General features: G+C 35.9%; 1 protein-coding gene across 3 annotated transcripts in view; it reads left to right on the top strand.

Annotated features, from left to right (window-relative positions):
* Nucleotides 1-20,462, top strand: part of LOC150093162 (uncharacterized) — a 164,587-nt gene that overhangs the window by 12,091 nt on the left and 132,034 nt on the right. The window contains exon 2 of one of the 3 annotated variants that reach the window (XM_090413594.1): nucleotides 16,876-17,034. The exons of the other annotated variants lie outside the window; for them this stretch is intronic. Within the exon in view, the coding sequence (XP_090269720.1) occupies nucleotides 17,010-17,034 (25 nt within the window). The 5' untranslated portion in view covers nucleotides 16,876-17,009. The remainder of the gene's footprint in view (nucleotides 1-16,875; nucleotides 17,035-20,462) is intronic. 3 annotated transcript variants of the gene reach the window in all.

The raw sequence follows: 20,462 nt of genomic DNA, 5'->3' as shown, positions 1-20,462 counted from the left end.
GTTGGGTGCTACTATAGACTAAGGGGTCTACAGGAAGATGCCATGTATTGGCAGATTAGCACGAGTGCAGTCCGAACATTTATTATGGGAGACTTTAACTATGGATTGGAGGGAGGAATGGAGGCATGGCAAAATGGAAGTGGAATTTATACAATTTCTAAGGAATAATAGAGGGGACAAGGGATTTGAGAGTGTTGGATTTGATAATAGCATCAAAAGATATACCCATAACCAAGGTAGGCACTCTGCTCCCGTTGGGGGGAGAGTGACCTGCAGTCTTGTTCTGGGAAGTTACCAAACATATGGAATTCTCTGTCAAGAAAGAGGTTTGTGTTGAACTATAAAACTGTTAATTATGACAGACTTAGGAAGCATCTTGGAGAAGTCCCATGGCTTGAGAAGCCACAAGGAAAGATTGTCAGTAATGCATGGGGAGCAGTCAGAGATTGAGAAAAGCAGTATCAGACTGCATACCCAATATCAGGAGGATAAACCAAGTGGGAATTAAGTGGATGAACATAGATTTAAGCAGGAGCTGCAAAAAAAGAACACTGTGGAGTGAATATAAAGAAAAAGGCGATCAGGCCAAAGAATTTTATTGCTATGTAACAAGCAAGAGAAAAAATGACTGTGGTAGGATGACTTTAAACAGTGCTCATGGTAGGAAGGTGACACAGTCCAAAGAAATAGTTGAGTTTCTGAGTGATCATTTTGCAAAGGTGCATCATCCAGGTGAAGATTTTGCTGATGTGACAGATGCATATCAAAATTAAAGTAAATGAAGAGAAGGTGTTCAGCATATTGAAAAATCTGAATGTGAACACAGCACTGGGACTGAATGGCATTGCCTCTGATTAGTCTCAGCTCTGACAGAGTTCCAGGGAAGTGAAAAGAAACTGAGATGGTTCCATTGGGTGGCTCCAAGACAGAGATAGCAAACTACAGACCAATTAACATATCAGGAGTGGTTGTTAAAGTATTGGAAAAGTTAGTTAAAATCCAATAGTGGGTAGATTGGGATACGATACTCTAGAATGGGCACCATGGCTTGTAAATGGTCCTGTCTTAGTAATTTATTCACAATTTATAGTAGTGACAGTGGAACTGGATAGAGGAAATAGCTACACCATGATATTGCTGGACTTTGCAAAGGTATTTGACAGAGTACTAAATAGAAAACTATTACAAAAGTTGCAGCAAATGGGAATGGAATGGGTAACTGGTGGCATGGGTGTGTGTGTGGGGGAGAGGGGCTGACAGACATCAGAGTAGTATATGACAGAGTGGAATCTAGGAGAATGAGGGTAACTAGTGGAGTTCCCAGGGTTCTGTACTAGGACCAGTGTCCTTTAATTTGTATATCAGTGATATACAGAAAGATTTAAGAGGGGATATTCAGTTGATGGAAATCTGGAGAGAGCAGTAGTTGATGAAGGTGATGTAGATAATCCTACAGGATGATTTAAATAAATTGGCATTGTGGACAAAGGTTCTGGCATTCCAAAGGTGATTGTCAATTTAATGTTGTAAAGTGTATGCTTATGCACTTAGGATTGAAATGGTTGCATACAGTGTATCATATTGGTGGTACTGGATTACTGGAAATTGATGAGACTAGGCACTTGGAGATAATGGTGGGTAGAGAGTTTGTTTAGAGTGCATATTCCAAAAACTGGTAAAATAGTTCAAAGGATTACTTGAATATTGAAAAACGCAAATATAGAAAAGTTATCTCTCTTTATAAGGCCGTGATTTGGCCACACCTTGACTACTGTGCACACATTTGGTCATCTGGGTTTCTTGGGACCAGGAGGCAGTAGAGAAGATTCCAAGATGAGTGGCTAAGCTGGTGACAGGGTCTGTGGAATGCGCTTGTGAGGATAGGTTGAAGGTTTGTGGTTACAAAGTTTAGTTGATAGGTGTCAATGTATGACAAATAGTCAGAGAACTCGAGGCCATCCATGGAAGTTTTGTAAGAATGTGGTTAGTAGGGATGTGTGGACCAAATTTTGTGCATGAAGAGTGGTGAACAAGTTGAATGGATTGCAAGAATTACCTATTAGTTCTCAAACAGAGAATGAATTTAAGATGAGCTATGATAGGTTGTATAATAGTTGGAATCTCCCACGATGAGTCTCCATGCGCCATGGAGATAGGTATCTCGCTAATCCGAACCTCCTTAGTCCGAACTGTGCTTTGAAAGAAAAAAAAAGTTTTCTTTATTACTTATTATTTTGTGTGCTATTATTTTTATTTAATAAGTATTATTTTAACTATTATTATTTATTTCTTATTATTACAATACAGTATAACTACGGCGATACACAAAAAGAGGAAATTCAAAACGTGCATAATTTGGTTAAAAATATAAATCCAGATGTTGAAATTTCATAAACAGATATTATGGAATGGATTACAGGTAGAACCCAAAAGTGAATTTGAAATCAAATCAGATGCTGAAATTATAAATATGACGCTACAGAATGAATTAGAAGATGATGATGATGATGACGATAAAGAACTCGAAGAAAAAAAAAGTAAAACATCAAGAGGCAGACAGTTTTAATATGCGTATAGAATGGGCTAAACAGAATGATACACCATTCCACAAAATTTTATTGCTAATGCAGCTCCGAGAAGACACATTTGAAAAGTTTAGCTTCCAAGAAGCTAAAGAAAATCGGTGACTTTTTTGCAAAGACATAAAAAATTTTTTTGTGTTGTGTACAAGGAAGTGATATTTTTTACCTCAATTAAGTTATGTACTGAACTATGCAATTTTCAATCCTCAACAATATAGGTACATACAAACTAAATTTTTTACTGAAATAAACTTGTGTGCTGAATTATTTTTTAAGTTTTACATTACAGTATAGTAGCTTCTTTTTCTATCAGATACTTCATTTATTTACAGAATTAAGTTGATTCTCGTAGACAGGCTTATACATTGGTTATGCATTTCTAAATCACTTAGGGAATTGAACAACGTAGATCCGAATATAAATTAAATTATACTTTAATAAATATCTCCAATATTTTGGCAACGTCACGTTGCCATTTTCAAAAGGAACTTACAAAAAAGGCACGTGCACGCAGGCATTACAACACAGTAACTGAGAATGAAGATATGTAGCTATCGTTCTCCTAGAAGTCCTGATGGTGCCCTCTAGCGGGCTAAGTAGGTGTTCTTGCCCGTTGGGCTGAAGGTCTGCTGATGTATGCCTCCCAAATCTGGGGCAGTTGCATACAACCAAATTTGTTGAGTAAACGCTAGTTATTGTTGTCTCTTTGGGGGGAAAATTCGCTAATCCGAACGAGCACGGTTTTTATTAGTTCGGATATACGAGATACCACTGTACTGTATAATAATAATTAGGTTGTTGGTTAAATGAACTTTCCACAGTGAGTCAGTTGACTCTAGAGGTTGATGTGATGATAATTATTTAAGTAGAGAGTGAAGAATTTTGCATATTATGTTTTGGAAACATGTACAATTTTTTTCTGAGGTGTCAGATATAAGGGATATTGGGGAAGGTTGTGTATGAGTACAGAAAGTGGTTTGATAGTATGGTAAAAGTTCCTAAGAATGTTGGCTGTTATAGGGTGATTGGAACATTTTCTGAGGTATCCAAGTTGTATGGCAAAAGGAGAATGCCATCACTGTAAAGCCATGATGAAGATTTGAATGAAAACGAAATTGAATGAAAATTTTTTTGGGGTGCTGCATGAAAATATTGTCTGCAGCAAAACATATACTAGTCAGTGCCTTCAATGTTTGAAGGATTTTTTTGAGCCCAAGTAAAATAATCATAATGCATAACCAATACATATGTCAGTATAAATGTAAGGTTAGTTTACTGTTTGATCAATAAATGGCTCTTTTTGATGACATGTTTTTTGTTTTTGTATTATGGAAAAGATTTATTTTTAAGGGCAACTACCATAGTTTGCAATATGTTACTAGCATAAGTTGTTTATGCAGGATTCAGACTCACAAACAGAAATGAGCAGTCAGTTTTCCTTTCATAACATTTGTAATTATGAAATAAGATGATTATTACTATTACATGACACCTCCAGGGAGTCCAAAGACTCGTCGAGGGAGGGCACCTTCTCTACAACTCTGTCTCCACCAACCGCAACTACCATCCCTATATTTTCATGGGCAATCGCAAACATCCATGCCCACGGTGGGATTTGAACCCACAGCCTTTTGGCTGAAAAGCGGATATGCTAACCACTCGGCCAACCAGGCCAGCAAATAATCATAGAATTCACTTATTAAAAAACAAATATTAATGATTTTTTTTTTCACCCTTGGAAACTTGTTTTTTCACCCCTAGAAAGAGACAAACCTGTCATGTGAACACATATCTACAGATATAATATACTTACCCTTAGAGGGATGCAACAGAAGAATGGCAAACTGGCTGCATTAAATTGTCTAAAACCCTGATTAGAGAACTCAACCTAATGATGGAAAAGAATTGGATGCAGTCAGAAGTGCCAGAAATTCAAGGGATCACTGTATTTGTGTGTGAATTTATATATATACACACATACATACATATGGTAAAACCCCTTTTTTACACTTTCCAGGGGACTGATGGAAAAAAGTGTAAATAGCATGAAATGTAAAAAACATTTTAAAAAAAGCTAAAAGATGACTTACTGCTAGTATGTGACTCTACATACTAGATTACAAAGTTTAATAACTAAAAATAAATGAATTTACTTACATTTAATACTTACATTTATCTATTTTAAAAAATCTTTAATTGTTGATTGTTTTTGCTTTTTCTGCACTCTTATGAGTTCCACCTGCCTCTCCACAGTGTATAGGCATTAAATGCCCCATAGCCTCTTGATGCACTTCCAATATACCACCTCAAAACAGAGATAGCTTCCATTGCTTCTTTCCTAACAGGGACGGTAGGTTCTTGATCACAGTCTTCTTCTTCACCAAGGTGGTTGGAAAGGATGTCTTCTGCACTTGGTGCCATTGATGTGATCACACCAACATCAGCATAGTCTTGAAATGAGGAAGACTCATCCATCACATACCAGTTGTTGGGCTCTGACATATCTTCTTCTTCCTCCTGTAGTTGTTCCTCCTCTTCCACAAACCTAACTCCTGCATTCCGGAAACAGTTGGATATGGTTTCAGGAGTAACATGCAACCATGCTTTGGCCACATAATGCATGGCATCAAGGATTGATATGGTCATTTGTTTTGGGTCCATACTATTATCATGCATAAACACAGCTTTTTCAACAAGCATTTTTCTATATTTCCATTTAAATGCATGGATGAAGCTCACTTGTACAATTAGGGAGAAAGAACAATAATCTAATGTTTCTGAGCTGCAGATCTTCAGGGTGTGCTGGACATTTGTCTAGCAGTAGTAATATTTTGCAGTGATTTGCCCCCATTTTAGCATCCAGAGCATGCATGGTGGGTGTAAAGATGATGCTGGTCATCCATGCTGTGCTGTTGGCATCATACTTAGTAGGCAGATTTTTCACTTTCTTAAAACGCCTTGGCGTTTTAAATTTACCAATTACCAGTAGAGGTAATTTTCTGATCCATCAGCATTGACCATGAGCAAAACAGTTACCCTCTGCTTGCTGAGTTTTCCACCATGACACTTCTCTCCTTTAAAACACATTTTACTTGGCAGAATGTTATAAAAGAGCCCAGTTTCATCAACATTGAAAATATTTTTTGGTTCATAGTCCTGAATAATAGTCTTTAGTTCATGCTTCCACTGGTTTACTGTTTCCCCTGCAACACTATTACTTTCTCCACACACTTGATTATACGCAATATTGTGACAAGACTTGAAACGATCAATCCATACATTTGACGCAGTAAAACCATTAATCCCCAATCTTGCAGCAAATTCAAGGGCTTTTGCTTGGAGTATAGTACCATCGACTGGAATACCCAACGCTCTCGTAGAAACAAACCACTCCTCCACAAGTTTATCCAATTCATCGTACGTCCTCGATGTCCGGATATATTTTTGTTTTTTTTGGCACAGTGCCAGATTGCTTTGCATTGAGTTCAATGCTTGACCTATTTTTTACTATCATGTTCAAAGTGGGCATGGAGAGTCCAAGATCTTTTTCCGGCATGCCAATCTACATGTCACACCACCGAAATACATTTTCTGTCTTTTTTCTCCATGTTACTAACATGGATCACCCACCACCACAACTTGAAAGCAACTATCACACGCTAAATTACGTAGAAGAAATTCTGCAATATACCATGTTCTTCTGAATTGTGACTGTGAACATCAACACTGCAAGCTAGTGAAGCGATATTTCACGAACTGTGGCTTATTCACTGATGTCTAATATTCACGAGTAACAACTGTTACTTGGTAGAAGTGGAATGTGATTTCATAATTTGTGTATGATCCTTGTTCGCGATTTCAATACAGCACCGTGAATGTGAAATCACATCACAACATGTTATGGGTGCCACGAGCTACTGACAGTTTAAAATTACTGATACGAAAACTTCACAGTATCAATTCATACTGTGATTGAAAAATCACGGTATCGCTCATCACTGCTGCAAGTGTGCAAGTCACCGTGATGGCGTAAACGAAACTACAGCTGAAAGCAACACCATATGGGAACAGAAATACACAGATTTCCACAGAAATCAAATTGAATGAGAGGAAATCGATTCGAAAATCAGCGTTGCCACCCGAGAAAAAAACCGCAAATTACGGGAAATAACGTCCACATCAAATTATTAATGGTGTGAAAACAATATATCGTAAGAATAGGCCTTAAGACGGGAGCAACGGAAAATAGCGTAAATGGCAGGAAAACATAAATTTGTGGGAACGTAAAAACGGGGTTTTACCATATATATCCACACATAAACACAGTGATCCCTCGAATCTCTGGCACCCCTTTTAACACACACACACATACACAGAAATCCTTGTGTTACGTGGTTCTTATATCCTGTTAAAATGTCATGCTAAGCAAAAACGTATTAATTATATACTATGAACATTCCCAGTGAGGATAGGTTGAGGATGTGTGGAATGCAGAAGTTGGTTGATAGGCGAAAAAGAGGGTATATTATAGAAACATTTAGGTTATTAAAGGGTTTTATACGATTGATGCAGGGGAAATGTTTCAACATTTAGCTAGAGGGGACAGAACAAGAGGTCATCCTTGGAAATTGAATAAAAGTGTAGTGTAGGGATGTGAGGAACTTTTGAACTTTGGACAGTTGTTAGCACTTTGTCTGTTAATGCATTTAAGGAGAGATATGGTAGATTGTGTGTGTAAATTGGGTCTCCTGCAATGAGTCTTTGGACTTCATGGAGATGCTTGTACAGTAATAATAATAAGCAATGAAAAAAAAATGTAATTCATCCATGGGCTTTCAAATCTTTAACTAAATTTTTTAAAATACATTTGTTTTTACTGCCATTATAACTATAAAGAATAATAAAATGTTTGAAACAAATGAAAGTTTATTAAACACTATGATATGTATTCATAATTATCTGTAAGTGTATTTAAAAGAAAATTATTATTATTATGTGACACCTCCAGGGAGCCCATAGACTCATCAAGGGATGGAACTTGCTCTACAACTCTGTCTCCACTACTCAATCCACTAACTACAATGAACCGCAACTACACAATGCCATCTACCACCCACCATTAGTATTTTCACAGACAATCACAAACATCCATTCCCATGGCAGGATTCGAACCCGCAGCCTTTTGGCTGGAGAGCGGATACACTAACTACTCAGCCAACCAGGCCGGCCAAAATTCTGAGAAAGATTTGAACAAGATAGCTTGCATACACTGGCTTTTGCTTCTTTTTTCCATATGTTCATTTTGCTAACAACTTGTAGCTTTGGCATATACATTCTTGCGGACTTGCATACTGCAATCAATGTTAGTCAGTATTCATAAGTTTTAAAGTTTCAGCAGAACTGTATTTTTAGAGTCTTTTAAAGTATGTTCTTAATCGAGAATTGCAATTCAGAAAGAAATGACATTTTCTTCATGATCTTGTTCTTCATATGCACGGTGTTTATTGATGTTGATGAGGTCATTTACAATCAAGCTCTGAATATGAGTTTAATAATTCCCAAACTTTACAGTGCTTATTTATTTTATTTAAGCCTAGTTCTTTCCCAATGTTAACTATTTCCTCAACAGCATAATCCATCTGTTGGGTAAAGCCTACAATGTGACAGAAGTTTTCTCCATACAGCTCATGTTACTTGGTGCCCATGCTTTAATATTTTCAATAGCATTTTTTATATTATGATTTTTTAGACTTCCACTAGCATAATTGGCTTGCTGCACTTAGTTGCTTGAATTGTCTGTTCAAATGTTCTTTTTATATAATAAACCTTAAAAGTTGCAATTGTTCTTTGATCCATAGGCTGCAAAATTGCCATATTTGGTGGTATATCACCTTTATGTACCATTTAAATCATCGGGTAAAAAAACAGGATGGCTTGGAGAATTATCTAAAAGCAACACAACTTTGAAAATATTTTCTTTACAATATCTTTCACCTGATACTTCTGCACATGGATAGAAACTATTAATGAACCTGGATGACTGTGAATCTCTTCAAACGATTCATTGGTCATCCACGATTTTTTATTTTTTTTTTCATTATCATGCCAAATGATAGGCAGTGATTGCTGGCTATAGCATCTATATCTGTCTATATATGAAAATGAATTTATGTAAAGTAAATAAAAATGTGTGTGTGTAGTTCGACCATAGATGAAAGAACTCTCAACACTTCTGCGCATGGCAGAAGGCAAATCCATTCCAATAATAGGGTAATCAGTCCGTGAAATGGGATGAGTGTTTATTATTACACATCAGAAAATTACCTTTTCTTTTATGAACATGCTAGTTTTTAAAGTGGTAACTATTTTGTTTGAATAGCAGTTAGAAAATTTTATGTATAAAGCAAATGATTTCGCATGTTGGTGATGAATTCATATATCCGTTATTATTTTCTTCCCTTCAACATTGACTCTTCTTGGCACTCTACCAGCTGTGTGTATGTATTATTATTATTACGTGACTCCTCCACGGAGCTCAAAGACTCTAGGGAGGGCACCTTCTCTACAACTCTGTCTCCACCCAATTCTCCAACTAAAACGAACTGCAGCTACCATCATCTACATCAACACCCACCACTAGTATTTTCACATACAATCACAAATGTCCATGCCTCGGCAGGATTTGAACCCTCAGCCTTTTGGCTGGGGAGCAGATACGCTAACCACTCAGCCAGCACGCGCACACACATTTTTATTTGCTTTACATAAATTAATTTTCATAACTGCATTATAAACTGGTGTATTATCACATATTTTCTGTGACTGAAAATTTAAAAAAGAGGGTATTAGAACTGTATTTGTCAGGTACTGTGTTTTTGGCACCGCAATAAAAATTTTGCTTGCATATATTCATTATAGTGTCCATGGGGTGGAGGTGTTTTTCTGTAATGTTGTTTTCATTCCAGTTGTCCCTAATTATACTGATTGTTGCTAAATACGGCACATACTCTCAAATTGTTGCTTTAACCCTATTTAGTAATACAATAAAGCTTTTCCTCTCCTCAAGGTCAAGGACAGTCCCAAAAGTTTTATTTAGATCATCCTGAAAGAAATGTGCTAAGGAAATTTTGAACCTGTTAAATAATTGGGATATCAATTTATTAACCATGTTAATCGAAATCATGTAAAACGAGCAATTCTTGTATATCATCCCCCACACATGAGAAGTCTCAAGGCATATAACACAGCAGTGCTATGTGGTCATGTGATTAGAGATAAGTATGGACCCTGTTAATGTTTTTATTGAAGAGTTAGAGGTTATATGCATTGGAGACGACTGTTCCCAAGGAACAGTCGTCTCCGATTGGGAGCTGAACAACATATTGATGTTGACCTCAGCTGCTTGTGTTCGTACCTGATTAGAGGGAAGTGGAGGAATAGTGGGCCATTTCTATCCATGGAAATACCTATACAAAAAGATATAGTGTAAGAACGCTGTGGTTTTTTTACCACACTAACACTAATTTTTATGCTGTCTTTCATGTTAATATGTTAGGTTTTTGGAGTTGGGACATGCAATAATTGATGTCTGAAAGCAGATCATTAATATACAAGAGGAAGAGTGGATGAAAGTACAGACCCTAGAGTACTCTTGAATTGATTGGGAAATCTTAGGAGAGGAAACCATCTACTATAACAGTGAGTGAGCATTAAGAAAGTTTGTGATCCAGTTGATGTGTGTGGAAGGCAGACCATAGGATGGCAGTTTGCTGTGTAAGCTTCTGTGGCAAACCAGATCAAATGCTTTTAAAATAGTTAGACTAACTATAAGTTTCTCTGAATTTTCCATGTCTTGAGTCCAGAGGTAGGTGATGAAAGCCAGATAATCGGAAGTGATGGAATCCGTATTGATGATTGATTAGTTGGTAGGTCTCCAGGTTGTGTAGGAGTTGTTTGTTGATGACCTTTTCCATAGTTTTATAGAGAACAAAAGTGAGAACAATTGGACAGTAGTTCATTGATTACCTTTTATTATCTTTCTTTGTGATGGAAGTGGTCCTGCTTCCAAACTGTAGAGTAGATGCCAGTTGAAAATAGGATAGCTTAAAGAGGCAGTACATATAGGTATTAGTTCTGGGGCACAAATTTTTAACATACTAAGCGGGATACCGTCAGGACCAGATGCCTTGTTTGTGTTCAAATTATGGATTCTTCAGATTTCTTTCTGGTGAAAGATGATGGGTGACTTGGAGAGTTCTAGATAGAGTGTGTTCTAGATTCCAAGTGTAGGGATTAGAAGAGAAGAACAATGCTAGTAAGTCAGCTTGTCTTTAGGTGAGGTGACTACAGTACCATTCAGATGAGAGTGGTGAAAACATGGGCAGACAAAAGTTGCATCCAGTGTTGGCAAGGGACCCGAAGGCTCGATTGCCATTTGGAGAGGAGTTAAGTTTGCAGCATTTGGTCTTGAGCTACTTGTGACATGCAGGTTTTTTCTTTTACTGCTTTGCCACACTTTTTTGAGAACTAAGGCTTTGGATGGTTGCTGTGGATTTGGGGTGGAATGAGAGATGAAGGCCTACTCCTGTGAGGATAATTTCTGTTATTTGATCTGAACAGACGTTTGGATCAGGAGAACCGAAGCAATAGTCAGAACTATGGGAAGAAGGAATAGAAGTCATCCCACTTGGCACCCTTGTAGTGTCAAAGGACACATGACTGAGAACTGATGGGTGAAGATTGTTCTTTGGCAAAAGAGCCTTGTAGTTTTGTGATCCGACTTTCCAAGAGGAGAACTAATATCCACAGTGGAAGTAGAGCTTGTTAGGAAGAGATCAAGTGTGTTGGCAAATTAGAAGGAATTGTCAGGTATTCTAGTAAAGATTGATGATCTGTGTTAGGTCATTGCTAATAGCCAAAACACCTCAGTATCTCCTCCTACTTGATTTGTGACACTGGAGAAGGGAAGCTAACTTAAGTCGATTATGTTGAAGTTCCCAAGAAGGACCTCACTATTAAGAGTACTTCAACTAGAAAATCAAGCTTCAGAGAAAGAAAGAGATCAGAGTGGTTTGGTGAATGATAGACAGCAAATAGAAGTGACAGGTTGGTTCGGTACAGAAATTTTGAGCTATAGCATGTCATTTTGTGCATTCATCAGAACTTACATGGAATTCCAAAATTGTTGCTAGTTAGGGTTCTGATAAGATAACTCTGGTTTAGATGGCTATAGGTGGTGCACGTCATTTATATTGCTGTTTAGGCCACAGATGAAACTTTTTCTGGTATGTGTGTGTGGGGGGAGGGAATTATTATTTATTCGTTTTTTAAACTTTTGCGGGAGAATTTTTGTGATAGCCATTTCTTTGCGTTATGATCCATTAATTGTACAGGGGGAAAGATAAAAATGAAAAGGGACATGCAAGGAGAGTGACACTCGTGAACATATACTGCCCACACCGAGAGAGCCCAGTCTTCTGTCCATACATGGCCTTGACACTTCCCCCTGCAGTTGCATTCTTTTATTGGCTTGTATAATTTTTCTGTTGATGTAGTTTTGCTAGGGCTTTGTTTGGGTAAGCAAGACCCACACTGTGTCAGGGAACCAGAATAAGCCTGACCTGACAATTCACCTAACAGTGCTATTGGCAATGTCAGGTAAATTGAAGATAAGCACAGCGTTAATTTACAACATGATACAGAAGTATCATGTTGTAAATTAAGATGATACTTCTGTATCATGTTGACATATTCTACAATAAGAAGACTAAAGTATTTTAGGCGAGATACTTCAAAATAGCTGTAAGATGTTATATTCCAGCAATAGTGATCAGAGAACGGAAAGTGTAGCTATAATAGCCAACACCAAACATGAAGATAAACTTCTTGAGTGGCAAGCAATTTTGCATAGTGATATGGACAAAATTCAAAATGGAAAATTGGATGATAGCTTATTGTGCCTGCCTATGGCCCACAGAAAGTTATGCTAAAGAAGTAGAAGAGTTTGTTATTGCAGAGGGCAGTTGAAATAAATAAAAAGGAAAACCTTGTTCTTGTTGGATAGCTTAATAGCAGAGTAGGAAATGAGTACAGAAGACATAGAAATTCGTTTGGAGAATATAGAGCAAAGGGCAAACCTAATCATGGTAAATGCCTGCTGTATTTCTGATCAGGATATGGATTAGTCATTACTAATATCATATTCAATCATAATGATGTACATAAATTCACATGGAAAGAACACAAAAGATATGTCTCTTTGACTGTTATTTTTGGTAGTGATAACTGTACATGGTTTCATGATACAAGACTATACATGGATACTGAAATAGGAAATGTTGCCATTTAGTTTTAAGCAGGATTAAAAGGAATATTGTATTGAAAAGAAAAATATTAAAGGTTGAGAGAGACTCAAATATAAATATTATTAGGGAATAAAATGAAACATTTGCAAACAAATACCAAACCTGTATACTCATTGGCAAAATCTAAAGAAATGATGGATTGAGCTAAGAGAGGCATGTAGTGAAGTTGTCTGCAAAATAAAAAAAAACTCAGAACTTCATGGTGTTCTCAAGAATTTAGAGGCATTGTAGGAAAAGAAGCCATATCTAAAGCTCCTGGCAAATAAGTCAGGAAGTATTATCCCAAAAGAATACAGAGAAAAGTATAAGATTCCAAGTTAAGTAAAAGTAGCTGAATAGTCATGATTAGAAGATGGACAATAAATATCATGTAGGAATAATTATTATTATTACTAACATCTGATCTCCATGGAGTCAGACTCATCATGGGAAGTACACACTATTGTGCCTAATGCTCATCCAACTGTGCATTATGGAGGCTATTGAAAAAGCTTAAAAAAATGGAAGAATGAGTACTTTAAAAGAATCAGATGATAAGTGACATAAAAACTGAAGATAATGACATTCTGTACTGTGCCAGAGTTGAAAGCAGTGGCAAAATGGTGCTTGCCGAATAATGGCCATCGTCACTCTTGTAATAGCTCTAATAATAATACTTTTGGCTCATCTACATCTGCTCTTTCATCCAGTTTCCCTTTTGGCATTCAAAGATCTAATGGGTCTGCCCAGAATGTATACATAATTTGATCACTCAAACTGAGCTTTTTATTTTTTATTTTTTTATGTGGTTCCCACCCACAGAAGGTAATTTGTAAACTTATAGTACATTTCTAGTGTATGCGACATTTTTCTGCCACCCATGTTGACTAGTTATTCTTCCATAGTCATTTTTCCTTTTATTTTTCCATAGTGAAAGTATTCTTTTTCTTTGCTTGGTTGGCTAACTTCTTTTCATAGCCCAGTTTCACTTCCCCATCATGGGAACCACTCCTAGCCTGCTTTTTATGCTGCTACTATGCCCTGTCATCACTTTTCTGTCAGTAGAGGATCTACAACATTTTCTGTTATGCAGTTCTTGGTTAAAAGTTTTATTTATCCATTTAATGCCTATGTGATTAATGGGGATGCAAGCATCCAGGTATAGCTTCTTTTAGATGTCCTTTGGTGATTTCCCACTGTTGGTCTCTCTCAGCATGCTAGAGCACTGTTTCAAGCTGCATAATCATTCCACATATATATTTCTTAATCCAAATTTTCACATGATTTGTTACCTCCCAGATTAACTCCATGATCACTAATCAACACCAACAACTAGTCACCTCATTTGTAGGGATAAACTCAGATAAAAAAAAAAAAAAAATCAGCTAACGCCTTTTTATTCCCATATACGGGAGTAGGCAAGGCCATTTAGTCCTATCTAACTTTTGGAGACTGAGTGGGCATTTCAATCTCCACTGGTACCAATCAGAGACAGATGGCCCAAGGCTATCACTAATTAAGTGGTACACAGTGAAGAGAGACGGCTCAAATGTGCCGCCATCTCGTGGTCCCTAACCCTAACACAATGTATTTAATGTCTGAAATAATGTGGGTTCTACGGTCGATTTTCTTGAGTTTCCGGGAGGAAAAACCCGCTTGCCTGTGCCAGAGATCGACTAACTCAGGAACCGGTCGAAAAAAGGCTTAGAAAAATTTCCTCTAGTCGCCGACTAGACTCGGAACCAAGTCTTCCTTCGTGCGGTCAAGCGCCGTGGCATGCAAACGCCACATCCACTGAGCTACACAGGCTCTTATATATATATATAAAAACTCAGATCTAATCTTATATAAACTCAGATGCTGTTACTAAATTCAACATTCTTGTATACCTTGAGCCCCATCATGTACTGCATAAAGTAATTATCCTTGAGTAATTCTATAAATTCCCTTGCCTTGAATGCTTTCACCTCTCTTCAGTCCGATCCTCATAGGTGGAATTTTTTTTTTAATCAGTAATGGTATTCATAACATAGTTCAATCATGTTCAGATGATCCTGGTGTGTAGGAGCACCTGATTTTAACCATTATCTCATACCATATAGTCTCAAATTCATTGCCTTTATTATTCAGTGTGTGTATGTTTACAATGATTAATTGCAAAAAAAAAAAAAAAAAATCAAGATTGAATTTGATGATTGCTAATCATTTCAGACCTGTTTCTTTTTTCTTTTTTTTTTTCTATTTTCCCACAAAATAAATTTATCTAAATATTGCTTTATGTTGCTATATAATACAGTACTTGAATTATTTTCTAATAATAGAAAAAAAAAATCGTAACCTCTCCCAAGAAAATATTTATTATAAATAAACAATTGCAAATTGCTCTTTGATAAGAAAAATTGAAGAATTTAAATAAAAAATGTCTTCTTTTTTTGGAAGCCTGCTTGGAAAAGAAATATAATTAACACACACACACACACACACACAACTATCCATTATATTTTAATAAAATAAACTTAAATTATAACAAAAAATTTAAATAAGTTTTCTTTGGCAACCTGTTCTAAAACAAAACAGCTATCTATGGAATCAGTTCATTAACCCAATGAACGGCACCTTCAGTGAGACAGGACAAATTCAGTTTTATTTCACAAAGTTCTTCCATTATTTTTGTAGTTGCTTGGGGATCAGAGTTAGCCTGTTTATTTTTGGAGGAAGAAGTCAGAGAATTTTACTACTCTCCTGGTGTCTATGTCCAACAGATAGTTAACAAAAAAAAAAAAAATTCGGAGTCTTGATGTAGAGGGGGATAGATTCTTGACATTCTTCTGAAGGTGGGGAGGAGTATCATGTTCTTTTTAAAAAATCAATTTTTGTTCATTTTGATTTCAGCATATTCAGGGTGAACTTATATACCTCAGTATGAAAACTAATTCCTAAAGAAGCCTTGAATGTTTTTTCATGATCAGTCATATAAAGAAAATAATGACTTCAATTTGCATGTCTCATCACTATCCTTCAGATTTTGAGTTTTGTATTCTCTGTATATACAGATTCTGACACAGCTTCTTTGTCAATGGCAAGTATTTCTTCAAAAAAGTCTTTGGAATGAGACTGGACAAATTCCTCTGTATCTGTTGTCACCTCAAAGGTCAAGATTTGCTTTAAGGCTGTGTCACTTCTTCAGTTTTTGTTGTTGTTCTCTGAGATTAAGAACTTCAAAATTGGGTATAATTTGGGGAAACCTCAAGTGCTATGAAATATTTGTTTAAACATGAGCCCTGTATTTTGTCTTAGTTTGCAATAGCATGCAAATCTGTTGGTTGAATCAGTGAAGTGTTTGGAGGCAAAAATTTCACTTTTATGAATCTCTGAAATACTCATGGTCTAAGCTGTAAGTTGATGCATTATCAACAAATAGGAAAGTCTTCTTTGCCATGTCTTAGTTACTTTAGTCTCACTCTTCTGCTGCATTGAAATAATTCACAAACTAATCTTGAAAAATTTCACTGGTCATCCATACCTTTTTGATTACTATTAAAAATTACTAAGAGTCAAGACTTAATCACATTTTTCAATTCTTTTGGGTTCTTGGAATGACAGATAATGGATGGCTCTTTTGAATTCTCCCAAGGCATTCAATCCCAACATTATTATCATTAGACAATTTTTTGATGATTTGAATCGTGGCAGCACATAATGTTTCTTCATAACATTTGTTCCTTTGGGCATCTTTTTCCAAAAGAGGCCAGTTTCAACAAAACTGAACACTTGAGAAAGTGAATTTTCAACAAATTCCACAAACTTTCTCACAAATTTGTTAGCTGCAGTTTTATTGCAATGTTGTCCCCCCTGTGTCCCATAGTTAGTTTGATCCCATTTCTTTTCTTAAAATGTCTAATTCCTCCCTAACTTGCATTTAAATTCAAATGTGCAACTTTTTTTTTCAGATAAGAAAATATAGTCTGTGCCTTTTCACATCATTTCTACTGACGCATCCATATCTTTTTTACGTCTCACTGCAAAACACTTCAGCAGTTTATCAAGAAGCAGGAAAATTACCTCTTGTAGATTAATCACAGATATGCAAAAAAGTGGGTCAAAATTTGGTGGGTATTAAAAAGACATTGAGTACACATTGCTACTTAATATTTATTTTATGGCATGACAAATTATTGTGGGTTCAGTGCTTCAGTATGTACTTTTCACTTAAAAAAAAAAAAAAGAAAAAAAAAAGCATATCTCAAAATCATAAGCAGTATCACATTATGCAGGCACCCACTGTATTTGTATAACCCTTTATTAAAATATTATTTGATATTTTGTCTTTTGCTGTAATATTTTAAATGAAATGTTTCTTTTTACTGTATCAAATACTTTTCTAAAATCAATGAATGTGGTCTTCCTTTTCATGAAACTGGTCATCTTTCTACTGTTTTTAATTGAACATCTTAGAACTTTATACTCAGTGAATTTAATATTTTTTGGATTTACTTTTGCTCATATTTTTCATTTATTTTTTATTGCTGATTGCTTGTCATATGCAGCATCGTACATCTCTTAAGTGACCATCATAGTGTAGTGATATAGTTTTTTTTTAATTTTATTTTACATTAAATTGATATTTAGCACCTAAAGTATGTTATTTAATGAATTTAAAAATGTTCTGCTTTTAAAAAATTATAAATTTCTGAGAGTTTGATACGAATTGTTTTCTCATTAAAATAATGGTGCATTAAGAAAATTTACATACTGGATAATCTCACCAAACTAATTAATTTTTGATCATGTAGGGATTCATTATATTTTGTTTTTGAACAGGTTTCCAAAAAAAAATAAAAAATAAAAAAATTCAAGTATTTTAAATAAAGTGTAATTTACAGTTTTAAATTTTTCCTGGTAAAGGAAAAGTCACAACAGCTTTTTATTATTATACATATTCTCTATTAGAACACCATCTTTATGCTGTATTATAATATTAATAACAACATAAAGCAACATTTAGATAATTTTATTTGGATGAAGGAAACTATTATTTGTTGCTAACAGTGGTGAAATTCTTTTACCATATGGGGGAGTTAGTCGTGAGTGGATATCTTCTGTTACCATGTTTTGAACCCAAGGGAGAGGCTGCTTTTCAAATATTTTGTGAATGTACTTTGGCATTCTAGGGGTGTGGAATGCTTGAAGTTAATATGTTTGTAACTCAACTTTTGATCTCATTAAGCTGGCAGAGTATCTGAAGTAGCATTGTTTGGATTTCCAACATTTCATACATTTCCCTCTTCATCTGATATTTTTGTTATCCAGCTGATAAGTCTTCTAAGGTAGATGAATCCCAAGTGCATAACATAAGAGTTACTTGCTAACCTTCATCAATACAGCTTTGGTCAGCTCTAAACATCTTTAACAAAGAATGGACCATTCTACTTTTCTTCTTTTTTTTTTTTAACCCTCCTTTGTAGCAGTATTATTAGTTTTGCAGCTAGTTCATTTAAATCATGTTGGAGGTTTAATGGAGTATTAACAGCACTAAGAAAGGATTAAAAATTATTCTTTTTATTCTTCCAATATTTTGTCTGTCATTTAGACATCTTCAGGGAGTACAAAAGCACACTTGAAAACACATGCACACAAAGGCAACACGGTAATAAATGAAATGTGGATCTGACCCTAAAATCCTGTCTAGGTGGGCCACCTCTCTATGGACATTTGTAAGCTGCCTAGGTTATAAATTGGAATCTCTGAGGATTAATGTTTCTCAAATTTTTGGAAGTTTCTTGCATCTGTAATTTAAATTTCGTTGATTCATTTAAACATACATCAGCAATCACAACTACTGTCAATCTGGTCATGCAGGCCGTGTGTTGGATACCACCCATGCTCCATCATGGTAAATTTAAAAACGAAAGACCATTTTGGAATCTGCCTCAGCACTCAGAAATCAACCAAATCTATATAAATACAGATGCAAGAAACTTCCCAAAATTTGGGAAACATCCTTGGAAATCCCAATTTACAACCTAATCCACCCACAAATGCCCATAGAGGGTTTCCCATCCAAATAAGACTTTACGGTCAGATCCATATGTTTCATTTATTACTGTGTTGTCTTTGCATGTGTAACAAGTGTGCTTTTGATACTCCTTGGAGATGTCTCAGTGACTGAGATAAAATATTGGAAGAATTAAAATAGTTTTTAATCCTTTCTGAGTGCTGTTAATACTCCATTAAACCTCCAACATAATGTCCTCCCATGCTGTTTGGGATCATAAGTATAGGCAAATTTTAGTTTCTTCTGAGAAACAGAATGACAGATGTCATCCTGTCAATGGTGATTCACTTCCTTATGAATTTGCAGAGGCCCTTGACAAATTGTCACATAACAAATTAATATTTTAATAGATTGGTGAGTTAGATTACAGATTGACCTCCTGTCCAACAATAGGGGTGGCTGTGTGGGTGTGGCAGTGTCCCTAAAGGGGAAAATCACTAGTATGCCACAGGTTCTTTATTAGCATTGTTTATCTCATATATTAATGATATTGGAAGAAGTTTAAATGATAATAATATGGTTGTTTGTAGATGACATAAATCTGGCAGAAAAAGCTATGAGCAGCATAATTGATGAACAACAGAGGATTTGAATATTCTGTTTGCAGTGAGCACATGACTGGGGATACTAATTCATTGTGCAAAGTGTAATATGCATTTTCAGAGGCACAGAGAGAATGCTGCATCCATTTGGTGAAGTGGAGGATATAAGGAACTTAGGTAAATGATGGACAAGGACCTAAAATTTGGGGAAAAGTGCCTCACAGTTTGAGAATTTTGAGGACATCACAATGGATTATAGAAATGATAAAGAAGACATATATAATTTAGTGTATAGGTTCACAATTTTGAACCTATACATGATTTTGAACAGGCTGTGTTTGAATTGCTGTGTGCAGATTTGGTCACCTAGTATTTGGTCACCAAGGTGGCGAAGAAATTTTGGAAAGGGTCTAGAGTTGAGTGATTAAGGTAACAGTCAGGTCTCTGGAATGTGGACAAATTCAGCTATATAAGTTAGAATTTGTACCAGATTAATGCAAAATAAATTTATCATACACTGCAGGGAGACCCAAGACAAATCATGAGGCATCACTAGAAGTTGTGTAAACAAGGAAGTTAGTTGTAAGTTTTATTCATGGAAAGTGGTGGATGAGGTGCATTACCTGAGATTGTGGCGAGTGAAGAAACAAACCAGGTAAAAGTGTGTTTTGATGAGCACTGTGTTTAAAAGTGAGGACCTCCCACAATCAGCAGTTTGAATTCATGGAGGTCTGATGCAGTAAAATGAGTAAATAATGAACAAATGTAAACCTTGAATTAGCTATGTTAATGCCTATGGCTTAGCCACATTTATAATATAATTGATTTACAAGAAAGATAGTTCCACACCATGAAACTATCTAGACCTACTAGGAGTATACCAGGTCCCTGGTAGGTCTTACTATGGCCAAACAGGCAGGACAGCCAATATCAGGATATC

Source organism: Typopeltis vanoorti, chromosome 24 (genome assembly GCF_054136105.1).
Source record: "Typopeltis vanoorti isolate ZY-2024b chromosome 24, IOZ_Tvanoo_1.0, whole genome shotgun sequence".
Lineage (NCBI taxonomy): Eukaryota > Metazoa > Arthropoda > Arachnida > Uropygi > Thelyphonidae > Typopeltis > Typopeltis vanoorti.
This window is presented reverse-complemented; position numbering and strand designations above follow the sequence as displayed.